Below are 12,578 nucleotides of genomic sequence, written 5' to 3'. Positions count from 1 at the left end.
GTGTGTAGTCCCTGCTCTGATGAGAAAGTCTACCTCAGCAGACGGCAATGTTGGCAAGTCAGGTAGGCCGACTGTGACGTGTGTTGCGCACTCTCCGGGCCTTGTTTTTTGTGCTTTGAACAAGGAGCAAGCACATTCCACACAGTCACTGCCCGTTGCTGTCGTCTCGTGCACAGAGGAGTCACCGCTCCGGGAGCTCATGCATTTGTACTGCACCGCCTGAGGTCAACGCACTGAGAGTCGAGTGTGAAGATAGAAGTAGATTCTGTTGTGGGCGGAGCCCTCCGAGTTCTCCGCCGATGCTCTGATTGTTCGTTTAATTTGTTCAGTGGATTGTGCAACTTGGCCTCTAGCCACGCGTTTGTGTTTGCATCTGCACATCTAATGTTGCCGTGTTGCATCGTGCACCACTGGATCAGGTAGCAACGAGCTGCACATACAGCCTCAGCATCTTGTCTCTAGTTTTGTTTTTTTTCCCAAAAGAACGGATAGAAATGCTATGCTAGCCTGGTGTGCAATATTGCAACATACATAGCACAAAAAAAAATAGCAACAAATATGATGATGTCATTGAATTGCCTCTCAGTATTCAAGTACAATGAGCTTTGGCATGCAAGACAAGGTAGAAGTGAATCTGCAAAATCAGCTTTTTCTCTTGGCTCAGTCTCTTTACACTCAGAAGAAGAGCATCATTAAAATTATAAACCCACGCCAAAAAACAAAAATAGAAATGTCTCTGAGCTGCGGCCATTTTCACTCTCAGGAGTGACTTTGGATGAATTTCAGTTTGATATCGAGAGCCGGAGGACGAGTCGGGCTCCCTGTTCTCTCTGCGTCAGTCCGAGGGGATCCAACAGTCGGCTTCCCTTCACTCAAGCACAACACTGAGCCTCACAAAGCTTCGCCCCACCTTGCACACAGCGCAGTCACGGACACAGGAACACATTCATCTTCTTTACGTTGTTTCAGCGTTACATCCTCACTTTGCTCCTGCTGTGTAACGGCTACATGAAAGATAACAAAGGTGTGTGTGTGTGTTCGTGGTTGTGTGTGTGTGTGTGTGTCTACTGGATGAACAGAGTCTATTAAATATTCAACACTGCAGATAAAGCTGCAGCCTGCATTTGTCACCCGCTCACAGACATGCGTGCATGTGCTTTATTTGCCCGCCATGTGTTCAAGTCATTTGCAAGAGCACATCTTAATTAAATGTAGATTAAAACATCATTAATATTGTTATCGGGCGTTAAAATATTTTTAAATGACTTGGTTTAAGTACTTCATACATCACTATGTTGTTTTAAAGCCTCCGGAGCAATTAGAACTCGATTAGTTAGAATTAAGCAAATGTCTCATTTTCAGAAGACACTCCTACTTTATTTCCTGTTATGTAAATGAAAGGTGAGACAAGTTGTGAATAAACTGTGACATGCACATTCCCATTACCCCCAGTGCATGCTGGGAAGCTTCCCTTTATTGTGAAAAAACAGGGTGATGAAATATATGCTTGACTTGCACGCCTGCAGCTTGATTTCCCTATGCACCCAACCTCCTGGGACGCCACTCTGTGTATATGTGCAGTTTCTTTCCCCCTCATTTCACTAATTATCTGGGTAATAACATACACAGCAACTGCATATCTCAGCTTATGTTTATATTTAATATCTCATTTTTTTACCTTAATAATTAATAGATTTCCTTGTTTGTCATGTTTTCCCCCACCCAGCCAGGCCAATGATTGCCACCCTGCCGCTGCGGCCAACGATGAACAACGGGGCCGTCCTACCCAAGAAAGGCACTCTGCCCTCCCCATCCGGATCCGGATCCAGGAAGGACTCCGGCACACCAGCTAACAAGAGGTGACATTGCAGGGCAAGTTCCAAAAGGAGCTGCTGCTACTATCCTCCAAGACTCCAACAGTGAATCATGCTGATACCCCCTTCAGACGCGCTGCTCGCTCGTCCTAGCCGAGTGAGATCATTCAAATCATAAATCGTCGCATTTTGGGCTTTTAATCAGCCGCCACCAAAGCAGCAGCTGCTTCTGCTGGCATTTAACCCGGAGGAAGGATAACAGAAGGTTTCAGCGCCGTGTTTTTGCAGAGCATGCGGCATTTTCCCAATGTCGGGTTAACATTTCCATTATCAGATAAGCAGCTGTGAGAAACAGGCCTAGAAATTGTTTGAAAGCTTGTCCCAGTCAAACGCTTCACATACTGCAGTGTTATGACTCTGGTGCACATCATGAATTCCGAGTCGAGACATTTGATTTGCCATTTGTAGAGGCTACACGAGCGCATGATGGATTCGGAATTCAGTTGCAGCTCTTAGAGTTGGCAATAAATCAGAAGAGAAACACTGAATGTACAATATAAATATAGATTACAACAGATAGACAGATGACATGAGGAAAATACATTTTACCTTTGCAGGAACAAAACAAAAGAGTAGAGTAGTAGCAAAAGCAATAATAGACGTTACACACTTTTAGTTTGATCTGAATATCCCTTGAACGTGACCCTCCCCCTTCTCTCTGTCATTTCCATCTTTGCCGTTTTTGCTCTCCTTGTCCTTCTCCTGTCTGACTGCGTGTACTTTGAGCCCTGACCCGTCGCTCCACTCTGTGTCGCCCCGCCAGAATCCTCCCCTTGCAGCTCAGGTGAGGGGACGCCGTGCTTTACATGCGTAATATCCTCACCGCTCTGACCGGCCGGTGTTGACCCTGCCACTAACTCAACCGCCTTTGGTCGGACTCGCTCTTTGTCTTCTTGTTGCACTTTGCGTTGTTAACGGCTGCATCTGGGATTAGCCTAAACCGCACATTGGCCGCAGTCACAGCTACCCTTGGCATGAACTCACAGCAGCCCAGCCGAGCCCTCCCCGGTGCCCTGTGGCCCAATTACCACGATTCCTCGAGGGGGCCGCAAACTACAGTCACTCTCCCTCTCCGCTTTCTGCTCTGTTCTGCTCTCCAGCCAGCAAACAACACAGGCCCTCCAGAAGGGGATCACGGTTTTAGGCTTTGAATAGACGTTTCTCCCGCAGGCTGGATTAGGTGACAAGGCCCGCTGGCTGATAGACTGCTGATGAAGCCTTTCCATTGTTGCAAACGGGCAGGCAGGCTGCCGGCAATGCAGCTGAAACGCACATTTTGCACAGCGAACGCCGTAGTTTTGAAGGCCGGTGAATAACACACATTGCGCGGTGGCTGTGTTGGCTTCAACGACCCCATTTTTCGTGTAGTTTAACTGTGTCCTGTGACACGTGTTTCCTGCTTCTCTGTCAGCACTGTGAGGAGAGCCAACTCCAACGAGCACGTGGGCAGCCTGACGCGAAAAGACTCCGGCGAGTCCAAGGGCAATCGCACCCGCGCCGGATCCACCGGCAGCAATTCCAGCGGCAAACGGAGTGACAGGTAAACAACGCCGGGGAGGAAAAATGAGCTTTTCTCCTCTGGCGTCCCGCCTGCTCACAACGAGGCAGGAGTGCTTGTTTGTGTTTCGATCGTAGATAACGCACACCAATCTCGTCATGTGCAACTTTCGAATCAATGGTTGTTGGCCCTGGGGCGAGATGCTGAATGACAGCTGTCTGTTTACTTCCATTTGCTTTGCAGCAAACAGAGGGACCCAGTGTTCAACGCAGGTAAGAACTAGAGGCTCCCTCACGACGACACCTGTGATAGATTCATGTAACCACACAAAAACCAGTCGGCCATTATACACCGGGAGCTCATTAGCACCATCCTGTGTCACGTGAGCCAGTCAACCCCTCATTCATTCATCCACCTGTAACCTGTTCCTTTCAGCCATCGCCACTCCTCCATCCTCACTCCAATTTTTTTGTTATCATCCCCATCATTAAACGCTAACACCTATTTTCCGAATATGACTCAATAAAACTGACCGGGCAAACCAGCAAAAGCATTACACGCTGCCAACAGAAGAGGAAGATTTGAAATAATTGTTTAAACTCTAATATTTAAAAAAAAAAAAAAATTTCGGAAGAAACAGTGAGCGTGTCCCTTGAACTGTGTCATTTAAAAAAAAATAGTCACAAATTAAAGTAAAAATGTACACAAAGTACAAAGGATTTTAACAGGTGCTCAGAAGGTAGTGGTCTGTTTTTGCGAATAAAGGCGGCGAAACGGCCTCGTCGCTCATTTCATCCTGCAACATTTCTGCATCCAAAAAAAGGAAAAGAAAAGCACAACCACGAAAAACAATATAATGTGTGTTGAATATGAACTGGAATGGGTATTGATTAGATTCTCCAGCTGGCACGTGCTATTGATTTCTGAGTAAATTGAACTGCTGTTTCTAATTTGGTGTGCGCACCTGCAGCCAGCTTCCTTTATTTATCCCATTTATTGAAAGGTCGGCTCACAGTCGGATATTTACCAAACATTTTTTTTTTTTTTTTAACTCTGGACAAGTAAGGATACATGTTAAGTTGACTTTAAAGTCATAATAGAGTTTGACCACAACACACTTCTCAACAGGCTACGCCTCGATTATTTCTAGTGGTTGGGTTGGGTTGCCGTTGCTGTTACTAATACAACTACATAATAACTACCAAGTTAAAATTACATTTAGTCAATCATAATTCAACAGTATACTGACAAAATAAGTCTGGCTGGTTATAGATAATTGATCAATAATTTTCTAATATGAGAAAATACTAATAATGAAAATTATATCATAACAAATGCAGGGTAGCTCACATTCAGTAGAGAGCAGAGAACCAATTTATATTGAGTGCTTTTGACTTTCTGTAGTAGTTCTGGAGTTCCCAGCATCACATAGGAAATGAGCCCTAATTGGTTAGATAAGACAAACCAGGAAGTGAGAAAGCCCAGTCATGCCTCATCTGGTGCGTGTGTGTCTCTCTCTGTGACCTTTACAAGGGATGCGACGCGTGACCCACTGCAAAGGTAGGCAGATCTTGCCCCTCCCCCTCCCACAACCCCACCAAAGCTAACCTTCCACAATCCCACAAGGCCCCGCCCCCTCCGCCCCACACAGCTCTGTGTTCTCTGCAGAATCCGAGGGGGGTAAACAAAAAAAAAAGGCTCTTATTTTTTTTAAATCTTAGCAGAAATTCTTGTCATCCCGCGGCTGTCGGGATCAGAGAGCTGTCCTCATTGGGTGCAGCAGTGTGCGCGTGTGCTCATTTCCTGATTAACATGCACCTGCTGGCAACGTCCAGCGGCCGGCTGTGTCACAGTGTGAGATTGCAGCGTCTGCAGTTCTCTCACTTGTTGTCGTTGTCGAGACAGAGCCGCTGCTGCCGCTTTACCCCAACTGCGTGTGTGCGTGTGTGTGTGTGTGTGTGTGCGTGTGTGTGCATTATCCGCTCACAGCCGCGCTTTTGCTCACAGGCATTTAGTCGCTGCCATAGAAATGAGACAAATATTTCTGGCACGTCACCTGCTTCTGGTTGCAGTTGCATCACTTAAAACCCATTTTTCTGATATTCCTCCAGTCGAGTGGCAATAACGCTGCCCTTGTTCTTTTTCAAGCTCTCAAATGAAATTTGCAAAACACATTCCATGCGAGTTTCTTCTCTCTCACATAGCCTAAAGTGACCTCAAAAAGGAACGGATAAAATTCCATTTTTTTCAGTCTTATTGCTGTTTACTCAGCCTAGTCAACACACAGTTATATTTTTTCTGCATTGGTGACATCATTTTTGACTCAAGACCCCTCAGAAGCACTTTTAACTTTAAACCGATCCCACAGTTGGATTTATCTATTGGTGATTTTGATTTTGCAGCCAGAAGTGAGGTCTTGTACTGTAGTTATTGTGACTTTTGAAGCTCTCACTATGTCATCATTGGTAGACATGATAATTTTGCTTCATTGATGTTCAGTACACTGAACATTCAACACCAGTCTTGTAACCAAGCGAATTATTATCTTTTTGAGGTAGTGACCATTTTTTGGGAATTGTGAGCTTCAGTCGATTGTATGTCTATGTCAGCATGATATATAATCTCTGATCATAATCTTAAGAATACCCTTATTAATCTGGAGCAGTGGTTCCTGAACAGTCATGGTTTGTGCTAGTCCTTTTAGCTAGTTTTGTGCTAAATGAGTGACTAGAGCATGACTTGCACCTCTCCAAGCTACAAAAACTTTTTTTTTTTTTGCCCTTTGATAAAATTTTCGTAAAGTTCCTTATCTCAGACAGGAATTTACCTCCCAGTATTTGGTGATAACACTCGGCACGCTGGTGGTTTATCAGAAGAACTTCTCGCCGTCCTTCAGGTAGTTCAGGTAGTACCCTGCAGATTTTCCTGAAGTCCTTCACTGAATGTAACAGTAGTGGTTCCGCCTGTCTGAGTCATTCCACGGAGCTCCGCCATCCTTTAAGTGTGTTGGCTCTCACCCCCCCGCCTGACCCTCTGTTTGGCCCACTGCGCCCGGCCGGCCTTGACAACTCTCCCCTTCTCCCCTCTCTGCTCTTCTCCCCGTCTGCATTATAGTCACGGTACAACTTTACCTCAGCCACAAACGGACAGAGAGCAGCGGCAGCCCCGCAGCCCCGGCTGCCACGGCGACTCTGGCCGCCACCCGTCAACAGGCGTTAACCGCCAGCAGAGCCGCCAAGGCCAGAAAGGGCATCGGCAGCAGAAAGACGCCCAGTTTTAGCCTCCAGTTGAGAAACTCGGGCAGTCTGTCCTCCTACTGCTCCCTAGATACGCCCAGTTACCGCAGCCCTGTGAAATCTCCCAGCCAGTACTTCCAGATTTGCTACTAGCTCGTTGTGGACAGATGTCACCGTTCAACTCCAGTGTGTTGATTTATGTTTATCAGTTATTAGACTGTACATTAGCCAAAGCAGTCAGCGCACAGCAGGACTTGTGGTTTTACACCAGATAAGAACCATGGGAGAATGAACAGATGCACCAGTTTTTCCAGTGGACTGCATAACTGAATGGCATTAAGAATAGTTAAAGTAATTAGAAAACAAGCTTGGATCCATCAGTGTGCTCGAAACTTGTTTTACAATCAATAATCGGAGGCATTAAATGTTTGGGTTTATGTGATATGATTCCTTTCATATCTTCTGTATCATTTCAGTGTCAGTGGAAGACTTCATTTCAATTTTTTTTTTAACAAATTCTTTTTTTTTCGTAATAACTTCATCACTCTGCTTGTGTTGTCTGCATCTCATGCTGGTTTTAACCTCTGCCTCCAGCTGGACATATATATAAAAAAAAAAAAATCTTTTTCGTGGGGGGCATTGCAGAGTTTGCAGTTTCTCATGCACTTCTTGTTGTCATCACAGTGTTCATGAATTCACTAATAAAGTCTTAAAACCAGCCGGTTTGATTCTTTTTGCAGATTCTGTCGTGCGTCCGTGTTTGTTTGTAACAATCAAGATCTCATCATATCGCCTCTGTGCGTTCTCCTCTCATCCCGTCACGCATTCAGCCCTGCCACCCCTTTTCATTGACATAACACATTTCAGCATCACGCCTCTGCTTTCCATCTACTGCCATTTGGTTTATGAGAAAAATGTGAAGATAACAACCACAAGATCAAGTGTAGTTTCTTTCTGTGTGTCTGTGCGTGTCGTTTCAACCGATCCTTTCTGTTGCTTTTCCCAGAGGAGGGTTATGTGAAAATGTACTTGAAGGGTCGTCCCATCACCATGTTCATGCCCAAAGAGCAGGTGGACAGCTACTGCCTGGAAGCCAGGGGTGAGCTGCCCAGCAACAAGCTCAAACTGGATTGGGTGTATCCTTCGTATGCATCTGCTGTTTGATTTTTAGCCTTGGAAATCAATATAAAGTACTGGGGTGTGATCATTTTTTTTTTTTTTAATAATCTGCTGTGAAAGATGACGTTAAGAGATCAAACTGATAAATGTGCTCCACTCTTTCCGCCACTCCCAGGTGATTAGTTGATGGTGTTGATTCTCCAACAGCATTACTTGGGCTCTGCACTCTGTAGTCGGTGATAATCTGCAAGCAGCTAGCAGGCTGACACACAACCAGTCGGCAGCCTCCTCTGTGCAATATTTTATTTTATCTACTGTCATTTCCCCCCTGTTCTTTTCTCTCTTTTTTCATTTCTTTTATTTGATGAAGACAGAATGAAGTGCACTCCTCTGTCTAGTGGAAAGGCAAAGGGGAAAGTTTATAAAGGGTGACAAAAGAGATCAAATCTAAGGGTAGCAATGCTGGTGCAGAGTACGAATTGGATTACAGATGGGAAAAAAATAAATCAGACTCACGCTGAGAGTGTTGGAAAGCATTTAGCATATGTGAGTTCGTAAATATAAGTAACTTTAGGTCTTTTACCTACAAACATTAGCCTCTGGGCAAGTCTGTGTGAACTATAAAAGCTTGCTTTGTTCCTTGACCTTTCTGACTGTTCAGTTACGGTTACCGCGGTCGAGACTGTCGCTCCAACCTTTACTTGCTGCCCACTGGGGAAACCGTCTACTTCATCGCCTCAGTGGTCGTCCTGTTCAACGTGGACGAGCGGCTGCAGAGGCACTACACCGGGCACACAGACGACATCAAATGGTGAGATGCACTTACACACACGCTCATACATTCTGAAGATATTGGATTCTATTTTATAACTCGTTTGACTAGAAAGTAATAAAAGAAAGCGTGTTTGGAAAAAAAAAATAGCTTAGCATACTGTAAGTTACGAAGTGAAGGGGTTTGGGGGTTTTATGTTGTTGTTGTTGTTTTTTTTAAGTCTTATGAACTTCTGGTTCCATTCAACTGAAAGGATGCTCACTGGTTGTGAAATACATAACCAGCACAAGCAAAAGTTCAGCAATCCTGCTTCCTCAGACCTCTCACTGATTATGTTTTTACACTTTGGGGTTCAAAGAAAAATTTGTACAAATTATTAATGAATGCTTGGATCTAAGGATGAGCCGCAAAATGCTTCCTTTGAACACAAAACGTTAAAACTGCTCCTACCCCATGGCAGATGTCTCTATCCTGCACCGTTTCACCCCCCCCTCAAAACACACTACGCATTAAGACAGGCGGCGGCGGCAGATTTCACATTCACTGCACTAAATTCCTCTCATCATCAAACGCTGCCTTTCACGTTCTCACGAGCACGTTGCTCATCTTTATTCACATGCCCTTTTTGATGTTCAAAAGAAATTTCATGTGTGCTTCCTCTTCACCAGCCTGGCTGTCCACCCTGACAAAATCACCATAGCCACAGGTCAGGCGTCCGGCACTTCCTCCGATGGCAAAGTAAGTGGAAGACGTTGACATTTTAATTTCTTTTTTTTACAACTGCTGTCATGAATAAAAAATATGATGCATTTTTACCACTGTTCTGCCCTCAGTTGCGTAAGAAATAAAATGTTTTCCCTCCCTCTGCAGCTGCTGGCTCCTCATGTTCGCGTGTGGGACTCTGTCAGCCTCAACACCCTCCACGTTCTGGGCACAGGCTTCTTCGACCGAGCCTTGGTCTGTCTGGCTTTCTCCAAGTCGGTAAGAAAATGTGTAGCCGGTACAAGTTGCATACACAGGCGTACAAAAAAATCGTGGAACAGGTGTGCGTCTTTTCTTTTAGGTGGTTCAGTGGCAGGCAACAAAAAAAAGAAAAATGCCTTCTTTAAGAGTAATAAAAATATACATGAAATAAAAAGTGGCTGGAGATTGACAAATACAAAAAAGACATTCAAAAATCCAACTAGATCGTACAACGTTGAAACAAACATATTTCAATAAATAAAATAAAATAAGTTGCACTGACAGGACTAAAATCACTTGCTGAGACGCTTGATCCACTCGACAGTCACCTTTAACTGAAATATTATAAAAACTCTTTTGTTATGTGTGATATTCAGAGTCCCTCTTAGCTTTCGCGGTTAGCCGTCTTAGCATTCATACACGTGGCTAACGCACAATCACTCATAAACACTGAAACCTGTATATTTAACGTTTCACCCCACCTCGTGATAGCCGTCCGCAACGACATAATAAAATATAACAGAGAATATATAGGTGAATAGGTGTACCACCAGAATAAAAAATAGGTGTACCACCCAGTTACAGAAACACCAAACAATCTGTTTGTTTGCTTGTTTGTTTTTAATTCCGGCCACCTTTTTTGCCCACAATATTCCATTTTGTCATCCCATGACTCTTGGTGCCTTCCGATTTTTAGAACGGGGGGAACACATTGTGCGCTGTCGATGACTCCAATGATCACGTCCTCTCCGTGTGGGACTGGCAGAGGGAGGACAGACTGGCCGAGGTCAAGGTGAGTTCATTCGGCAGATTAAGACACACCGTGACCTGCTTACACACGCACATCCACTGGCAGCTCAACTGCTGTGTCTTTGGGTTTTTTTTCGTGCTGGCTCCAGTGCTCCAACGAGTCGGTGCTGGGCGCAGACTTTCACCCCACTGACTGCAGCATCATAGTGACCTGTGGGAAATCTCATCTCTACTTCTGGAACCTGGAGAAAGGCATTCTGGCCAAGAAGCAAGGCCTGTTCGAGGTATGATGTCGCGTCGCTTCCCACTGGAGAGAAATTCAAAATTCAATTCGAATAGGGAAACCTGTAGTGGGACGTAATTGGGCAAAATATATGTATAAAAATAAATAAGCAGCATTTGCATGTTTTTGTGTTTCTTGCAGAAGCAGGAGAAGCCCAAGTTTGTGTTATGTGTGACCTTTGCGGAAAACGGCGACGCCATCACAGGAGACTCGAGCGGGAACATTCTTGTCTGGGGAAAAGGTGCTTTAATTTATTATTCCCTCCAGATACAGTCAGCTTTGAGAGTCAAAAATCATACTATTGGGAAAGCGTTAAATCACGAAAATCTCGTTTTTTTGTGTCTGGGCTGCACATCGATCTTGCTGTCTGCTCGATAATCCGCCCTCTACAAAGCACGCGACCTTTACGTCTGACCGGATGAACCCTTTCATCCATCTCATCCGTCTCTGCCACACCACACACACAGGCACTAATCGCATCAGCCACGTCATCCAGGGAGCTCACGAGGGCAGCATCTTTGCTCTGTGCATGCTGAGGAACGGCACGCTGGTGTCTGGAGGGAAGGACCGCCGACTCCTCTCCTGGGACGGCAGCTACCAGCAGACACAGGCGGTGGAGGTGAGGAAGGGTGCAGCAGGAAGCACCGTCTGGTTCACTGGTGAGGGTGGGAAAATTCCTAATCGAGACACGATACCAACAATTCCATCATTAGACGGAGGCTTCTTTTTTTCCAAGAAGAGCTCTGGAGCATCAGATTTTCAGAGTACATTAATCCGCACTTCTCGATCCTTCTTTTAAGTGGGTTGCTCAAAAAGGACAGAAATCTCCCTCGTGGCTGAGGCAACATCATAAATAATACAGCGGAGGAGGTGGATTTGTGCTCTTAGTGACTGTCAGAGATTAATGAATGTTTATTGCTGCCTCCACATGCAAGAATTAGTACTGTGGTGTGAAAAATGATGGTTATTTTCTTCGGTGGGGGGCTGGGCTGGTGTTGTGTGCAGGTGCCTGAGTTGTTTGGTCCCATCCGGACCATAGCGGAGGGCAGAGGAGAGACGGTGCTCATCGGGACCACCAAGAACTTTGTCTTGCAAGGCAGTTTGGATGGAGAGTTTGTCCCGATCACACAGGTACAAACGTACCAAAATCATTGTTTAAGCTCAACCTGAAACAGTTTTCAAACCTTACATCATTGAAAAAGCAGTACATCCCTAAAGTGAAGTAGCCGCCGCGATCAGGTTACTGCGGATGGCAGGTGGAATTCACTGCGCTCCTCTCCAGGGTCACACGGACGAGATGTGGGGCCTGGCCGTCCACCCCTGGAAGCCTCACTTCCTCACCTGTGGCTACGACCGACACGTCTGCCTGTGGGACTCCAGCACGCATCAGCTCATCTGGGCCAAGAGCATGGAGGTATGCTTGGCCAACAGCGCCCTCTGGAGGCAGCTGCTGGGAGAACGCGGCACACAAATTCTGACGTCCTGATATAAATCTGCACAAAAGTCATTTTAGTCGTCCGAATGTAACAATAACTACGCACTTTTATTACATGTTAATTTCACCCCCTCTCCCCTTGTTTTCGACAGGATGCAGCGCAGTCGGCAGGCTTCCACCCGTCTGGAGCTGTGGTTGCAGTTGGAACTCAGACTGGCAGGTAGAGCGACCCGAAGCTTTGTTGCCATATCAGTTTTCTTCCTTTCTTCCTTTTCTTTGCAAATCATATTAACAGCCACTTCCCTGCAGGTGGCTGGTGCTGGACACTGACTCCAAGGACCTCGTCACGATGCACACCGACGGGAATGAGCAGTTGTCTGTGATGAGCTATGGGCCAGGTGTGGAGTCTTTCATTTTCAGAATGCTGCATTCATTTATCAACTTGTCTAAATAAACCGCAGAATACAGTTGGAAGAAGAGCAGGAATCTTTAGAGTCAACGTTTTGATTTTCTCACCTCAGACGGTAACTTCCTGGCCATCGGCTCCCACGACAACTACATCTATATCTACGCTGTGGCAGAAAACGGGAGGAAGTACAGCCGGGTGGGGAAATGCTCGGTGAGCACCTGTTTTTATATTCTACCCTC

At 45.6% G+C, this 12,578-nt stretch overlaps 1 protein-coding gene across 6 annotated transcripts in view; it reads left to right on the top strand.

The window, feature by feature from the left end:
• The window catches only part of eml1 (EMAP like 1), a 36,331-nt gene that overhangs the window by 21,273 nt on the left and 2,480 nt on the right, over positions 1–12,578 (top strand). For 2 of the 6 annotated variants that reach the window (XM_076017844.1, XM_076017841.1), the window contains exons 3-20: positions 1,727–1,859; positions 2,638–2,658; positions 3,286–3,414; positions 3,616–3,644; positions 4,906–4,932; positions 7,615–7,744; positions 8,389–8,538; positions 9,168–9,237; positions 9,370–9,480; positions 10,160–10,255; positions 10,362–10,496; positions 10,637–10,736; positions 10,963–11,114; positions 11,501–11,626; positions 11,778–11,909; positions 12,083–12,150; positions 12,240–12,328; positions 12,452–12,549. In XM_076017844.1, the coding sequence (XP_075873959.1) occupies positions 1,727–1,859; positions 2,638–2,658; positions 3,286–3,414; positions 3,616–3,644; positions 4,906–4,932; positions 7,615–7,744; positions 8,389–8,538; positions 9,168–9,237; positions 9,370–9,480; positions 10,160–10,255; positions 10,362–10,496; positions 10,637–10,736; positions 10,963–11,114; positions 11,501–11,626; positions 11,778–11,909; positions 12,083–12,150; positions 12,240–12,328; positions 12,452–12,549 (1,796 nt within the window). Of the gene's footprint in view, positions 1–1,726; positions 1,860–2,637; positions 2,659–3,103; positions 3,183–3,285; positions 3,415–3,615; positions 3,645–4,905; positions 4,933–7,614; positions 7,745–8,388; positions 8,539–9,167; positions 9,238–9,369; positions 9,481–10,159; positions 10,256–10,361; positions 10,497–10,636; positions 10,737–10,962; positions 11,115–11,500; positions 11,627–11,777; positions 11,910–12,082; positions 12,151–12,239; positions 12,329–12,451; positions 12,550–12,578 lie in introns of those variants that run through there. The other 4 variants (XM_076017842.1, XM_076017843.1, XM_076017846.1 and 1 more) reach the window with 4 other exon arrangements.

This window comes from Nelusetta ayraudi, unplaced genomic scaffold (genome assembly GCF_046127955.1).
Source record: "Nelusetta ayraudi isolate G7.1 ecotype Tasmania unplaced genomic scaffold, CSIRO-AGI_Nayr_v1 ptg000007l, whole genome shotgun sequence".
Taxonomy (NCBI): Eukaryota; Metazoa; Chordata; class Actinopteri; order Tetraodontiformes; family Monacanthidae; genus Nelusetta; species Nelusetta ayraudi.
This window is presented reverse-complemented; position numbering and strand designations above follow the sequence as displayed.